The 17795-nt window shown below is 41.8% G+C and overlaps 1 protein-coding gene across 2 annotated transcripts in view; it reads left to right on the top strand.

Annotated features, from left to right (window-relative positions):
- LOC126267265 (glutamate receptor 1-like) overlaps positions 1-17795 on the top strand; it is a 1125091-nt gene that overhangs the window by 827552 nt on the left and 279744 nt on the right. For both annotated transcript variants that reach the window (XM_049972331.1, XM_049972330.1), the window contains exon 7: positions 13167-13331. In XM_049972331.1, coding sequence (XP_049828288.1) covers positions 13167-13331 — 165 coding nt within the window. The remainder of the gene's footprint in view (positions 1-13166; positions 13332-17795) is intronic.

Below are 17795 nucleotides of genomic sequence, written 5' to 3'. Positions count from 1 at the left end.
TCCCAAACGCTCCAGACTATTCTCGAAGATTCCATAACATTCTGGGTCATTGTCGAACATTCCAGAACAGGCTGGAGTGTTATGGAATGCTCTCGAATACTATTGAATAATGTGGAATTTCTAGAAATTTCTAGAAGGAAAAGCTTCCTAGCCTTTATATCTTCAAAACCCACAACGGGAACCTTCTTCGTGGATGGAGGACGGAGGGGTACCACAACATATAACTTCCTTCATCGTACAGGGACTCGTTTCTGAGTTTTAGGGGCACGCACATTATACATTTACTTTTGTGATCTGTACTGAATTGATGAGATGTTGTCAGAAACGTACAAGATATCTTAAGACCCAAAACGTGTGACAGACAGGTACTTGATTCATGAGAGATCATGTAGGTAAAAAAAATGTTCAAGTGGCTCTGAGCACTATGGGACTTAACATCTGAGGTCATCAGTCCCCTAGAACTTAGAACTACTTAAACCTAACTAACCTAAGGACATCACGCACATCCATGCCCGAGCCAGGATTCGAACCTGCGACCATAGTAGTCGCACGGTTCCAGACTGTAGCGCCTAGAACCGCTCGGCCACCCCGGCCGGCCTATCATGTAGGTAATTTCAATACAATAAAATGTCATTTATAAAATAAAATAAAAGTTTTCTTCCGCATCTTTATGCTACTAGCAATCGGAAACAATTTCAAAAAACATTCACTATCGCTATTACAGCATTAAGAGGACTGTAGATGTCATTGCAGCGCAGTTTAACTGAGCTGTTGTGGTGGCTTTAGCCGTCATTGTAGACAAGTAACAATAGTGTGAGAGCAAAGTAAAACTCTCACTGTAGGATATTTTTTTAATTTTTCCGTGTAACCTATCATTATGAAACGCCATCAAATAAAAATTAATCGACATGAATTGAAAACAGAATTTTAAAGTGGCAAACGAAATTTTTTTTAAAAAGTCTCATCAGCTCATTAAATTATAAATTGTGTAAAAATGTTATACAGCCTGTGAATATTATTGAAATCCCCAGTCTGGTTTTCTATCTCCTGTGAAGTCTAGTTTCAAGACCTATTGTTGAGATTTTGATACACTTTTCATTGATAGACTGAGTCACGTAGGATGTTAGTGTACATAATTATAGTAAAGAGTAGTCTGTATTTTAAGTATTGTTTCCTGTTCCAGTTTTAATCGGCGTCTAGAGTGATACATTGTGGGAGTCATTGGAGCTGCCAGCTGGACACCTACAGCTGAAGAGATATCTGGCGAGAAAAGCAATAAAGCAAACAGATGCTGCAGCACCTGAGAGCAGCGAAGCTTGACCAGAATTTATGCTCCTTTACATGTCTTCTGTACATAATATAAATTGCTCACACGCCGCACGTTCCTGTCTTTATATGACGGCTAGTTTTCACTAATAGAAAAACAGATGCATCAGGAAAGTTGGCGCGTATATTTTATTGCCACTACGCCAGAGAAGTCCCAAAATGCAGGCAATAACTAAACTAGCCTACAAAATTTTACTTAATTTTTTGGCAGCTGGCATAAAAGAGGTGATCTTCATGCTTTCGGGTGTGGTAATAACGACATGGTCACGAAAACGCAAGATTACCTCTCGATCTGAAGTTGATAACTCTACGTTTTAGCCTTATATTTTACCTTGGTGTTATCCATTCTAGGAAGGTCACTGAGGACGCAACTACTCGGCTACCATTGATGCACTCCACTTTCCATGGCATGTGATTTCCATGCCTGAAATTTGCTGGTGGAAGCGTTTTCTTTGCTCGTCGGTTACAGCAACACAGTTGTTGGTATCCAGGAAATTTAGCTTGAAAGACTTGTTGCATGCCAGTCTACTATGCAGTTACAATTTTCTGCGCTCTTATTTCCTAGAAAGTTTGTTGACACTTGAACAAAGGCATCTTAAGCCAACTTCTCACCACCAATCAGGATGGTGCTGAAACGCTCATCCTTGTAGCTTTCGTTTCTGGGGACCCACGAAAATCCCTTTTTTTATTTTCGGCTCACTAAGACGTGGTAATTACTCGCGCAAATAGATAAATGGTTCCACAATGTTGTCCATGGCCTTAACGGAGCTTTTCATTGGGCCCATTGTTATATGAACAGCAGGGAGATTTATGTTCTTGGATTTGACAAGTGCTGCGTGCATAACATTGTGAGATATCGAGTCTTGTGACTGACGCTTACATCAATCCCAGAGGCTCAGGAAGCAACGGAATTTCGTATAGCTGTGTTTTATTCCAAATAATATGCCGATGACATTCAGACAGGTGGAAATCTACCATTTAAACTTCTCATAGTTTATTCGCAATAAGAACTGTTTCATGTCATCATATGTGTCTTTCATGTGAGGACGATACCCATCCGTAATCGATAGTAACACGTTGGCATTATGCAGTAGTACACACTTGAGACTTACTTTGGAGGAGTTAACGAACAACCTCCAATGATCACTTTTCTAGTCAATACCCCTACCTGCGGTTCGTCCCTGTACACCATTACAAAATAGCAAGTTTTTCTCACTTTCGAAAAACGGAAGGAATGGTATATATCAATTATGGAACGCAATTACATTTACCATCTTATCAATACAATTCCACTGCTGTAGTCATGATGCAAACAGTTCTGCTTTATCTTTTGGCACGTCCAAGTCTCTGACTAGATCGTTAAGTTCACACTGTGGTAAAATGTGAATCTCTGTGAACTCATCTTTACTCACAAAGTCAAGACATTTCGAAGTAGTGGATTTTGAAGGTAACTGTACAGCACTAGTACCACTACCCCCATCGTCACTACCACAATTACGCAGGACAGGAACAGGCAGACCTTACCCCTGAGGGACTGGTCGTATGGCCAAGGACCGTCAAGGAATGCTTTTCCTTCGTGGAAAAACCACGTGTCAATGAAGTTGTAATACAAAAGTACCAATCATTCACGTGGTTAAATGGCTCTCGCCAGATCGTGGGTATAGCAAAGCCCATGGAAGATCTTTTACTGTTCAACTACGAACGAAGACACGAGACACCAGATATACAACATACATGAAGAGCCCAACATTTACTCCGGTCCCCGATTGCAACAGCCAGAGTATAATCTGTACGTCCTCCTAACAAATGGCGTTACTGGCGTCCTTTTCGATTTCAGTGTAACCCGTCGGCAAATGTAGCAAAACTTGTCAGCACTCTTTACGCATTTCCGACGCATATTGAATCACAGAAACTACAATGAACACACCCACACAAACTACATTGAGTAACACGTTCGTCTAGCACACTCAAAGAACACAGCTTGTAAAAGACTGAAAGTACCCTTAAATAAAACATGCTCCGCCGGCCGCGGTGGTCTAGCGGTTCTAGGCGCTCAGTCCGGAACCGCGCGGCTGCTACGGTCGCAGGTTCGAATCCTGCCTCGGGCATGGATGTGTGTGATATCTTTAGAGTAGTTAGGTTTAAGTAGTTCTAAGTTCTAGGGGACTGATGACCACAGATGTTAAGTCCCATAGTGCTGAGAGCCAAAACATGCTCCGCTCCTCCCTTCCTCGTCTTCTCCTTGTGGCCTTGATGCTACAAGCCCAGGCTCGAAAGAGCGACAAAATACACACAGCAGTTGTTGCCTGAATCTTCATCACTGTGACCACCATCAGCGAGATCTCGAATCCTACATGGGAAGGAATTGAAGACGAATGCTATATAAAATATATTTTTAGTCAATTGCAGCCCACTTTAACTTGGAAACAAGATCTAAATTTAGTTTTTTATTGTCGGTTTCGGTAATCAGCGTGTACGCTCCGATAGCTGAGTGGTCAGCGCGGCCGTCTGTCGAGCCAAGGTGCCCGGGTTCGATTCCCTGCTGGGTCGGAGATTTTCTCCGCTCAGGGACTGGGTGTTGTGTTGTCCTCATTATCGATTCATCATCATCAGCAGTGGAAGGCAACGGGAAACCACCACCCGAATCACTTCCCCAAAAGCTCATGCGGTGGGCCTCTCTGACGAGCCTTCCGCCATGACAAGACCTGCCGTAAGGCAAAACATAAAGTTTCCTTTTATCAGCGTAGTTGACATTGTTGACAAGCTTTTATTTCATCCCCGTTGTATTTTCACTTTGGCTAGTGTTGTAGGACGTTCTACACGCACTTTCCGTCTCCACAATTTCTGCATCATTTTCGACCATCCTATCCACATTAGAATACCTAAGACTCACTTTCGACCGACAACTAGCGTGGATACCTCATCTACTAACCATTCATCAGGAAGTTCACAGTAGACTACGACTACTAAAACTACAAAATGTCCGAAAATAGGGATGCACCTGTCTCTTGTCCTTCACGCATACAAATGCCTGATCCGTTCCATCCGTTGCTACACAAGTGTCGCATGGACGTATGCTCAAGTTCTACAAGTCCTTCCAGATCCTTGAACGCCACGCTTTCCGTCTCGCTTTCCGCATCCGTTTACCTTCCGCCACCATTATCCTTTGGCAGATCATCAAATACTCATCGCTCCTCAGTCACATTGAACACCTCCGAATAACCTACAACATCCGCAAACTCGACTCCAACATTTCTATTGTGTCCCCTCTCAATTGGAATTATCCACCTGCACATCCTCCAGACCCTTCCCCAAAGAAATTTGAACCGTCTTTCTCTCCTGGACCACAAACTCCGCCACGACATGTACCGATCCTTCCAACACTGAATTCACCCCCCCCTCTCCAACCGCCCCCCCCCCCCCCCAGTCCCCACCCTTCCATCCCGCTATAGGTTCACTCCTCGTCTTTTTCCTATACCACATCTCCCAATTTTCCCCTTACCTGTCGCCCCCACCGCCTTTTCCTTTCAAATGTGTAGATCCCGATATCAGCTACCCTCCTCTTTTTCTGCCCCGCATCCACCCTCTGTCTCATCACAACTTCTTACCTGTCCTCAGTCCTCACCACAACCACTCTTCTGTCTCCTTCCATACCCACCGTTCTTTTCATAAATACTCTACCAGCCCATGACAGATCATTTTCCAGTTCGAGTGTTTTTAAATGTTTTAAGTGCTATCCTCCCACATTTTATCACTGTTTTAAACTATTCACGAAGACAACCTTATTTCCTACTTTTTCCCATAAACATCGCCGATTCCAAAAATTTTTAATTCATAGGACGAGGGAGGAATGAAATAACTATAAAGAAGAAAAAAAGACAAGTCGTTCGGCCGTAGATACTACCTGTGCGAAATCGGGGTAGGCCAGCAGTGAATGTTCAAATGTTGCGTTATAGGCTTTATTTCTAAAACAACAGTAAAATGTCTTTTGTGGCATTTGATTATCACAATATTTCCCCTAGAGATCCTGCACCGCAAGATGTCTGAAAAACTGGTTATGGCGTCGTTCAGATGTTTTCTTTAGTTGATTGTGAAACTTTGTAAATTGTGAACCCAGGATGAATAAATATCAACTGAGCTCTGTACCAATGGTTAGGTTCATGCAACAGAAAGGTAAATACTATAAGGGGCGGTGAAAAAGTTTCCTTTTGAATGTCTCCAGAATCGGTATACCAAACCTGCTGCATAAAGAAGTCCATAACTGCCTGCTGCACTTTCTCGTCCGACAGAAATCGTCGATACGTTACGGCCTTTTTCAAGTAACCAAAGGTGTGATAATCGCATGGAGAGAGATTACGATTATACAGCCGGTGCTCTAGTGTCTCCTACTTGAGCTGTCGTAACTTATGCTTTACGACATTTGCGATGTGGGGACGTGCGTTATCATGAAGCACAGAATTCGGTGCACCATTCCACAACGGTGGTTTGCGACAGACATATTGCCCCATAGCCATTCGTCATTCTACGATGAATGTCTACCGGTGCTTTTCCTTCGGCAGCAAAGCAAAGAATAGCAGCACATTGGTCATGTTTGGACGCATTTGTTTAACAACGTCGCCGCAGCTCAAGTTACCGCATTTACGGCAAGCACGTCGATAAGGCATGAATGTCACACAGATCCCATTCCTAAATGTCGGTGCTTATATACCCGCTTCGGAGTCGTGCTGCATTTCAGGTACGCTGCAGTAACGCCCTCAAACTGAAACTTTCTTGTCGCTTCTTATATAATCAGAAGCACGGGAAGTAGCGCACCTAGAGCGGAGTGAAATTTATTCGAAATATTGATACAGATGAGACATTCGATTAATTGCAGAATCAGTACATGTAAACAAATACATTGAGTGCAAGTAGAGAAATACAGTGCACCATCAATAACGCTTGGACTATCTTTTGCTGCAATACAAGCCGCAACCCGGTTTGTCATCGACTTGATTAAGCGTCTGATGCTGTCCTGAGATGGACTAGCCCAAAAACAGTTTGAACAGCCATCCCCAAATTATGTACAGAGTGATGCGCCGCATCTGGAGTTTCAGCAGACCCCACACATGCTACATTGGGGACATGTCCGGAGAGTAGGCCAGGCGTGGCTGAGTCGGAACTTGACATAACAAGTCTTGCCGAGTTGTATGCGAACGAGGATTATCTTGCTGGAAAAAAGCTCTTAATAGAACGTGTAGGAAATGTACCACATGCGATTGAAGAATGTCAGCCGGCCGGAGTGGCCGTGCGGTTCTAGGCGCTACAGTCTGGAGCCGAGCGACCGCTGCGGTCGCAGGTTCGAATGCAGCCTATGGCATGGATGTGTGTTAGGTTTAATTAGTTTTAAGTTCTAGGTGACTGATGACCTCAGAAGTTAAGTCGCATAGTGCACAGAGCCATTTCAGCCATTTTTTTTAAGAATGTCATCGACATAACTTTGACACGATAAGCTTAAACGTACCACAATTAGAGCGGACTGGATACCCTCCAGGCACGGTTATAATTCCTCCCCCAACCGAGTAAGGATTCGTCACTAAACCCCACGTTTTACCAATCTCAGGCATTCCACATTAATCTGGCTTCATACCACTATAAACGAAGTCATCGATATCTCGGTGGTAACTGCAGTACACGACAAAGGCTCCTGGATTGCTAACATGCATCTGCTACATGTTTCTAAATGTTTTGTTGAACAACTGGCACCCGTACTTCTGCTTTTACTGTGTGTAGAAGTACTGTATTATCCCTAGTTTCGTGCTGCACGATCCTTCGATCGTCTCACTTCCTCGTCTTTATGGTGGCTCCAGGCCCCATACGGTACAAGTGGGTGACATCTCGTGTCCACTACTAAAAGCATAGTCTGACGGGACACTCCACACGATAGCCACAGCGAGCCTGAGGTTTTCATGTCGATAATTAGTCACCTCTCAAAACTGGTTTAACTGTGAGAAACGTCGTCTAACATATCTGTCTGGAATTTCGCGCACACTAACGTCCTCCTCCAGTTGGGATGTATTTGTCACGTATATGGACTCGTCAACTGTGCGCCTTTTATATAAGGTCCCCTGCCCGATTGCAGTACCACTGCAGAGTGTGGGCATGCACATTACTATCAAACATGGATCATTTGTATACCGGATCTCGCTGTATTTATTTGTAAAGTTTCGCGTTTGTAACTTTCTTCGCTCTGGGTGCGCAACTTTCAAAGTTCCTGAGTGCAAAAAAGAATTTATTATGTATGACAATGAAATGTGTTTCATCAATTTTTCCTTTCGTATTTGTTGGGCACTACTAAGCGACATTACACTCGTAGACTGTTCAATCATATGACTGTGTGGTTTTGCGAGACGTAAAGTATCCACTTGTTGCAACCAACATCTCTAAATGGCGCGGCGTGGAAGAGGGACCTGATATGTTCTACATCTACATCCATACTCCGCAAGCCACATGACGGTGTGTGGCGGAGGGTACCTTGAGTACCTCTATCGGTTCTCCCTTCTATTCCAGTCTCGCATTGTTCATGGAAAGAAGGACTGTCGGTATGCTTCTGTGTGGGCACTAATCTCTCTTATTTTATCCTCAAGCCCGCATCTTGTGGTCGTGCGGTAGCGTTCTCGCTTCCCGTTCCCGGGTTCGATTCCCGGCGGGGTCAGGAATTATCTCTGCCTCGTTATGGCTGCGTGTTGTGTGATATCCTTAGGTTAGTTAGGTTTAAGTAGTTCTAAGTTCTAGGGGACTGATGACCATAGATGTTAAGTCCCATAGTGCTCAGAGCCATTTTATCCTCATGGTCTCTTCGCGAGATATACGTAGGAGGGAGCAATATACTGCTTGACACTTCGGTGAAGGTATGTTCTCGAAACATCAGCAAAAGCCCGTACCGAGCTACTGAGCGTCTCTCCTGCACAGTCTTCCACTGCAGTTTATCTACCATCTCCGTAACGCTTTCGCGATTACTAAATGTTCCTGTAACGAAGCGCGCTGCTCTCCGTTGGATCTTCTCTATCTCTTCTTTCAACCCTATCTGGTACGGATCCCACACTGCGGACCAGTATTCAAGCAGTGGGCGAACAAGCGTACTGTATCCTACTTCCTTTGTTTTCGGATTGCGTTTCCTTAGGATTCTTCCAATGAATCTCAGTCTGGCATCTGCTTTACCAACGATCAACTTTATATGATCATACCATTTTAAATCGCTCCTAATGCGTACTCCCAGATAATTTATGGAATTAACTGCTTCCAGTTGCTGACCTGCTATTTTGTAGCTAAATGAAAAGGGATCTATCTTTCTATGTATTCGCAGCACATTACACTTGTCTACATTGAGATTCAATTGCAATTTCCTGCACCATGCGTCAATTCGCTGCAGATCCTCCTGCATTTCAGTACAATTTTTCATTGTTACAACCTCTCTATATGCCACAGAATCATCCGCAAAAAGCCTCAGTGAACTTCCGATGTCACTCCCAAGGTCATTTATGTATATTGTGAATAGCAACGGTCCTACGACACTCCCCTGCGGCACACCTGAAATCAATCTTACTTCGGAAGACTTCTCTCCATTGAGAATGACATGCTGCGTTCTGTTATCTAGGAACTCTTCACTCCAATCACACAATGTGTCTAATAGTCCATATGCTCTTACTATGTTCATTAAACGACTGTGGGGAAATGTATCGAACGCCTTGTATAAGTCAAGAAACACGGCATGTACCTGTAAACCCGTGTCTATGGCCCTCTTAGTCTCGTGGACATAGCTCGGGCTGGGTTTCACACGACTGTCTTTTTCGAAACCCATGCTGATTCCTACAGAGTAGATTTCTAGTCTCCAGAAAAGTCATTATACTCGAACATAATACGTGTTCCAAAATTCTACAACTGATCGACGTTAGAGATATAGGTCTATAGTTCTGCACATCTGTTCGACGTCCCTTCTTGAAAACGGGTATGACCTGTGCCGTTTTCCATCCTTTGGAACGATACGCTCTTCTAGAGACCTACGGTACACCGCTGCAAGAAGGGGGGCAAGTTTCTTCGCGTACTCTGTGTAAAATCGAACTGGTATGCCATCAGGTCCAGTGGCCTTTCCTCTTTTGAGCGATTTTCATTGTTTCTCTATCCCTATGTCGTCTACTTCAATATCTACCATTTGGTCATCTGTGTGACAATCTAGAGAAGGAACTACAGTGCAGTCTTCCTCTGTGAAACAGCTTTGGAAAAAGACATTTAGTATTTCGGTCTCTAGTCTGTCATCCTCTGTTTCAGTACCATTTTGCTTAAAGAGTGTCTGGACATTTTGTTTTGATCCACCAACCGCTTTGACATACGACCAGAATTTCTTAGGATTTTCTGCCAAGTCAGTACATAGAACTTTACTTTAGAATTCATTGACCGCCTCTCGCATATCCCTCCTCACACTACATTTCGCTTCGCGTAATTTTTCTTTGTCTGCAAGGCTTTGGATATGTTTATGTTTGTTGTTAAGTTCCCTTTGCTTCCGCAGCAGTTGTCTAACTCGGTTGTTGTACCACGGTGGCTCTTTTCCATCTCTTACGATCTTGCTTGGCACATACTCATCTAACGCATATTGTACGATGGTTTCGAACTTTGTCCATTGACCCTCAACACTATCTGTACGTGAGACATAAATTCTGTGTTGAGCCGTCAGGTACCTACGTTTTTTAATATTTCTAATTACAGCTGAAATCATCGATGCAGTAACCGCTTTATGATCGCTAATTCCCTGTTTCAAATAGTTCGGGTCTGTTTATCACCAGAAGGTCTAATATGTTATCGCCACGAATCGGTTCTCTGTTTAACTGCTCAAGGTAGTTTTCAGATAAATCACTTTAAAAATTTTCAATGGATTTTTTTCCCTACCACCCGTTATGGACGTTTGAGTCTCCCAGTCTACATCCGGCAAATTAAAATCTCCACCTTGTGGGGAAATGGTGGGGAAATCTACTCGAAATATTTTCCAAATTATCCTTCAGGTGCTCAGCCACAACAGCCTATAGAGACATCCAATTACCATGTCTGAGCCTGCTTTAGTCGTGACCTTCTCCCTTCAGCACCAGGTGAATATCCTTCGAAAAAATTAGTTAACAAATATATAGATCATTAATAGTAATTATTGGAGTGTCTGATAAATTTAGAAGCAACATGTCTGATGGGAGACGAGACAGTTTCAAGGAAAAGCTGTATCCATTGTCATTAAAAAAGGCTTGGACATTTCGTATGGCATATTTAAGTGCTGCTGAAAACTATGTCATGGAATGCCCTGAAAAGCGGATTTATCGTTGCCTCCTTAATATTCCTCTTATTCGTTACCCTCAATATTAGGACACATACCTCTTGTCGACTGTCTGCTAACCTCGTCAGCAATAATGGTTGTGAGAGTGCAGTCATTACAGCAGCATCCAATATGCATGAAGTCATGAGTGCAGAGCAGACTGAACCTGTATTCTGCCGAAAACACTACTTTTAGTGAAGGCATTCACTTCCTCTGCGTGTCGCAAAAGGTTTGTTGTTAGTGCCCAACGGAAGGCTGTCACGGTTTGTCAAAACTGTTCCCCAAACACTATTAATTCCGAACGCAGTCACATGCTGAAGGCAAAGAGGTATACTTTTCCGTAACGTATTTTACATTTACACTTTACTTGCCCACATTTGACTGAACTGTTGCGATTTTGATGCAACTCCATTCTTTTTGGCCGTATGACATAACGCTTAGCTGTTCTTGAATCTCCATCACCTGCTACAGTAACAATGACTTTTTGCTTTTATATCTGTCAAGGTAATCTGCGAGATTAGTTTCATTCGTGATCTTTTTGGGTGTTGCGATCTTAATGATCGTTGGTGTATGAAAGGCAGCGAAACGTAAGCCATGTATCATAATATTCAAAAATCCGCCGAGATATATGCACATTAGTGTTCGTAGAAAATAAGTTTGGAATCCTGCAATTCAGGGGTGCAGAATTTATTCGTCGTGGTCTTAGTTGGAAAGTTTAGTGTATTTTTCAGTTCATGTCATTTACGAATTGCTTCCTGTGCATTGTAAAGAAATTTTTTTGGCGCGTTTCAGTGTAGGCTACCAAATAGGAACAGCAAGGAATCCTTGATATAGTACTATAGAGGTGTTTGGAACCTAGGACATAATTGTACAGTCTGGAATTCAATTACAGTACATCACCACCTGTAGTTCGTTTGCGAGCTAGAGTTTTGTAAGAATTTTGTGACAAAACGTTATTCTGTTAAGATGATTCGAACAAGTATCTTCGTGTCGAAACTTGACATTGTACAGCGATCCCGTATTGTAGTGAAGGCAGTCTAAGACTGTACAAGTGTTTGACTATCTCTGTTATTTTGGGTTCATTCTTACATTTCCTGTTATAAATACGTTGCAGTATAAGTTACACTAAACCAAGATCCTTGTCCACATATGAAGAACGATGGAGTACACCTCAGTATCAGTGTACTGTGGACCTACACTTAAGTGTTACGGTTATTTCGGGATGTTGCTTCTCCTTAGATTTACAGTTTAAAATTTTCCGCTTTTTGTCTTCTTTCAGTTGTTGAAAGAGCATAATTCTGGCACATGAAGATAAGAAACAACATTTACAGCTTCGTCACCGAAAAAGAAAGGCCCATGAAGTTCCCTCCGGGGTATGGCACAAAAATCATTCAATGTAATAGAGCCCTGTTGCAACTATATGAGCTACTGGGTATTTGCTGTGCCCCAGATGTGTACATTATGTGTGTTCACGCTTCCACTTAGGTGAAATGTCGATTCGTCACTGAAGACGATACGATCCAGAAAAACATGTAGCAACCTTCAGTTTGCAAAGCAGGCACGTAAACCGTAGTCTCTGGTTCTCGGGGCAAATGATAAGGTCCTAGCTGTAAGAATCCACTTAAAAATTTGCAGACACACGTCTCCGGAATTACTAATTCACGAGTAGCCTCCCGAACTGATTAGTTTGGGATACAGGTGAAAGACTCTCACCCGTTCAGCATGTCCTTCAGTGACTCTTAGTCGTTCCATATTCTTCCCTTTGCTTACTAATATACAAACAAAAATGTCGGAGTCGCTCTTTCATTTGAAGTACTACTTATAATTGTTACCTGAATGGAATAAATGCTACAAAGCCTTGAAATGCGTACATTCATTATGAAACATTCTGTATAAGTGTATCTATTGTAGACAAGTATACGAGTGGAGCCAATAATATCTTACAATGTTACTTATAATCCGTCTTGATTTCAAAATGTTTATTCATATAATCGGTTTCGGTGCCTCTAGAACCATCTTCAGATCTGATATTTCAGTTACAGGAGTAACCCGTCCACACACAGCAACCATCACATGCTTCGTCACAGCACGTATGTGCGTATTTTGAAATCAAGACGGATCATAAGTAACACTGTAAAACCACTGATTGCGGTTATCCCTTCACACATTGTCTGTTTTTGCAACGAATAATATCTGATAGTATAACTTTTTGTAGTAACAGTAGAACTTCATCAGGTCAATACCTTACGCTATATTCACTGAATGTCTACAGATCCAAACTTACACTTCTTATAAGATTTTTTGTTATTTTGTCAGCAATTTATGCAATATTTTACAATAGTGAAACTTATGCTGTGATAGATATCGATTGAATTTGTTTAGCACAGGCGCGTGCGCTGGGCATAAACATTGTACATGTGTGTGTGCGTGTGTGTGTGTGTGTGTGTGTGTGTGTGTGTGTCTATTTGTCTGTCTGTTTGTCTGTCGTAAAGTGGCAATACTATTTCAGATAATGGATGACAGATGGGAGAGCGAAGTCATAGAGTACGGTGCCATCAACATCACGGGGTTTCGCATCGTGGACTCATCCAGAACTTACGTCCGCCAGTTTTTGGACAGCTGGCGGAAGTTCAACCATAGCTCATCAACTGCCGTATCCCACGGATACATATCGGTAAGTATTAGTAATTAGGCGAACGGGTGTGCTATACAAAAGCATTTCCTGTAATGTGGACATCGAATGATCGCTGGCGGATATATGTAAAAGATTTATATTGTGAAGTCTGTATACACACAGATACATTGAAACGGTGGCCCCGCGTGAAGTTGCATTCGCGGCCGCGGTCTGAATCCACGTACTGTTGGCGATGGATGGCGCGCTAGACAAAATTAACCGGCCACTGGTCAGCGGATGTAATTGGAAACGTTTATTAGCGGAAACGGATTATTTCTCTGTTCCGTTACACTATTAAATCAATCTATCTGAGGCTCGCCAGCCTCGCGAGACAGTACTAAACTTCTAGCTGCTCCAGTCTCAATAATCAAAGCCCTGTCACCAACAGGACTACCTTCAGAGAAGTCCGAGATACGACCATTCGAATACGTACACCTCTAACAGTTCACATACCGCCTCCAACTGGCTACTGCCAACTCTCACCGATAACCATCACTGCAACAAAGCAGGAATACAGTTCAGAGTAAACGGAGAGTCTTAAACGGTCCTAACTTCTTTTTCCCTGTTTTGACTGATTCCGATTTACTACTGCAGTTGGGTTTACACTGTTTATGAAAAAGTTGCAGTGACTGTCATTCAGCTACACGTTCCATAATGATTTACACAGTGTCCTACAGGTAAATACGCAGCTTATACCTTTCCCCACATTGTCAATTAGCTTATAAAATTTTGAAGTGCCCTTATGCATGTAACACGTAGAGGTACTGTAGCAAAACGTTCAGCAAAAGACTTCGTAAACTGTAGGGATGAAGGCGCTTCACGCCCACCCATTTAATCTAACTCCTATTCACTCCGTTTCTTTCCCGAACTAATACGCTTCAGATATTATCCGGTAGATAGAGTCTGCTTACAAGAAAGATTCGCTGTCATCCCAGACACGGAACACAATCACACTTCAATCATATACAAAATAAATACCCATATGTGAAACATATAACAGATAAAATATCAACAAACGTTATTTAGCAAGAGCTGCTGTAACAATAAATAACTCTGGGTTACTGTTTGCTATTGACGATGGATATGTGGGTCGTCAGCGTAACTTTTGTTATACGAAAACAGTTATCACAAAATTTGTAAATTTGATGATTATTGACTTATTATCGATAGCAACTTAGATCTGTCAGAACTCAGAATGTCTTTGGTGGTAAAATTTAATTATTAAGCAGTTCGATCAACGACCACCTAAACGATCCCTGATTGGAATAAAATTAATGTCAGCACTGAAGAATGAGTAATAACTTGGATTGAAATGCCACAGCTATACACACTTTCGACTTCAAGTCGTTGTTAGCTGACTATAAATGCCACCATCGTATCGAGAGCATTATCTTTAATAACATGAGTTCACAGCATCAGTAGAACAAAATTGTTCAATATTTGTCCCTAGTTTCTTCAAAATGTCGTTAAATGAATTATAACCATTAAGTCAGCACTCTCTGTTTATGGCAACTACATAGAACTTTGGCACTGAAATTGTCCTTAAGAGAACAAATGTAATTTTAATTCGAGGTGAAACTCTAAGTGAAAGGTTAAAAAGTTAACTGAAAATTGAGTTGAACCTACGTGACACAGTTTAACAAATACCGGTTGACAGTCGACAGTTTGGCTGCAGAGATATGAGTTCGGCAGCTTCCTACCCGAGACGACTCCTGGAAGATCTCTGGTGCGGACGTTCCACTGTTTCACCGATCGCCACTCCTTCAGAATAAGCCATAACTGAAACCTCACTGGTCCTAAACCAGAATGCAACAAGGCCAGTGGAGTTGATTTAATACCCTGAATGCAGAGTTCAAGAATACAACAGCGGACGGCCGGCCGAGCGTCACACCTTGTGTGCATTTCGCCCCGTCTATTTTTCACCTCACCAAAATCAAACCATTCAAAAGATAGTCCCTCCCATAGTTTCCAATATAATTTTGGGAATACCAAAGCGGACCATGGGCAGCTCACTGCCGAAACAGAAGAAAGTCCGTTTCACTTGTAATATTCATCGTAACTCGTAGCTGCAACGCAACATAGATCACCATCCTTGCTCAGCTGACTCCTCACAACATACTCACAGATACTAGTTTTCCTAACAAAACGAAGATCCTAAAATTACAACGATTTGACATGGATTGAACATTGAACAATAAACAGTAATATTGATTCTACGTAAGACATTACATTGCAACCACTCACACAAAATTACAACAGTGAGTGCGAAATTACTCAAAGAAATTAAACCTCAAATTAGAACATTCTCTATAATCATGAAATTTCTGGGACCGATATATTGCCAGTATCGATATCGGGATCAGGCCAAAATAATCGAGATTCTTGATTCCCGGGATAGGAAACTCCAAAATAAGCTATGTTAACAGAAAAAACGTGAAAAGAAGAGACAAAAATTAAAAATTCATACTGATTTCATTAATATTTTTCAGAACTTAAACGATTAATTATGGTAGATTTACTATACAATAACATAAGTCGAATAACCCTGTTACAAAGCCCGAGTAGCCACGTTACAAGGCACCTAAAAGCTTTTGCATGCAAACAAATGAAATTTATTTGCATGAATAGTCTCTAAGCAGGTACATCACTTTTATCCAACACCACCTCCAGCTAGTTATTGTATCCATGTTCTAATTTGCGATCTCTCTTTTTAACGAACAAATCCACTGTCACTAGTTAGCGACCTTCGGGATAGTAATTCTGATTCGCTCTGTCTTCTGTATTTGGTTGATCACGAAGGATCACCTACTCACTACTTCACAAATACACAATGAAAACATCGCCTCCCTCACAGAGGGAGAAAGCAACTTAAAAACTAACAAAAGTTTACTGGTAAGATATCGCGTCATATTATAAAAAATGGATGAAATGCAAGTAAACCTCGCGGTCCGAGAGTTCCATATAAGCTTAATCACGTAAATAGATAGTTCATCCATCCTAGAAATCGTGAATTTCGACTGTTGTTGCCTGTTACCTATAGTGATGCTGGCAAGCTATCGGTGTCGGGAATTTCAACATTTTCGAGAATGTTCTAATTTTTTATTTAATTTTTTGAGTGATTTCGCATTCGCTGTTATAATTTTTCATTTATTTTATTAATTTTGGAGGTATGTTAACTTGCTATGCTAACTGGCAGTTCCAGATCCGTTAACTTCGTCTACTCTCGTCCCTATTGCGATGACTGGTAAGATTTGACGGAAGTTTCCAGAGAAGAAAACGGAGCAGTCGGCCATAGGGCTACTACTGTTCAGTAAGTGTGTAATTATTCTATGAAATGTTTCGACGGATATTTCATGGGAAATCGGAATCTCATCCCAAGCAACAGAAATGCAATCTTGCATCAGTTGCCACTATTACTTTACTTTGAATCTTTACGGATGCCGTGCGTGCTGCAGACATAGACCAACAGTGAATGTTTGTAACGAGAATGAGCACTTCGCAAAAGACATACCGGTGTAGCGTGGAGGTCGTATGGCCTGTCATCGCTACATGGAAAACACAACATTTTTACAGCGGCTGGAAATTTCACTTCATCGTTCGTCACACAATTAGCACGAAAAATTTGAAAATTATATACATAATCCTTCCTTGTGAATCACTTAACCTATTACAGAAAACCAGGTCAAAATCTGTAGTTTTTGAGGTTTCTGGTGGATTACGAATGCAGCCTAAGTTTGTAATGGGAAAAAATATTTTTGATTGATATAATTAGAAACTAAAAATTTCTGGTTTTTCCTTTACTTGTCCTGGGAAACCTTGCTTCTTGTTAAATTTCATGATGATAGGTCAATGGGAAGTACCCTGAGTATTCCGATTGGAGAATTTGCGAGTACAAAAAAATGGCCATATCTTTGGATTGGATTGACTTAGAAGCTGAATGTTTTATACCGCCAAGATACGATAGACCTCAACATGTGACACAAATTTGAGCTTTAGAATATTGCACATTGGTGAGAAAAAGGGGTCTTAACTGTTGGACGGACGGACAGACAGACGACGACAAAATAGTCTCATAAGGCAGTGGTCGTCAAACTCTTTTGCTCAGGAGCCAGTACTAAGATTGTGAGGTGGCACCTCGAGCTGCATATGTACCGATTTTGTTATTAATTGGTAACCTAGATAAATTGGTATCTTATCCCCAGTAGACTACCTATAGGAAGGTAGCGGTAAGTTGTACCCCGGTCCCAAATACCAATCGTTAAATTTCGGGACCATCTGGAACTCTTCTGTGTTTTAGACGGCTGCCACCTTCAGTGACCCCGGAACTGTGACTGTGTGATTGTCTGTAGAATTATTTCGTTGTCTGTGAGAGAGTATGATTAAATGGTTAAAAACTGTAATTCCACTTATATTTAAATTATTATGCATCATGAGACACGATCACAAATGATTTGAATGTCGTTT

This window comes from Schistocerca gregaria, chromosome 4 (assembly GCF_023897955.1).
Source record: "Schistocerca gregaria isolate iqSchGreg1 chromosome 4, iqSchGreg1.2, whole genome shotgun sequence".
Taxonomy (NCBI): Eukaryota; Metazoa; Arthropoda; class Insecta; order Orthoptera; family Acrididae; genus Schistocerca; species Schistocerca gregaria.
This window is presented reverse-complemented; position numbering and strand designations above follow the sequence as displayed.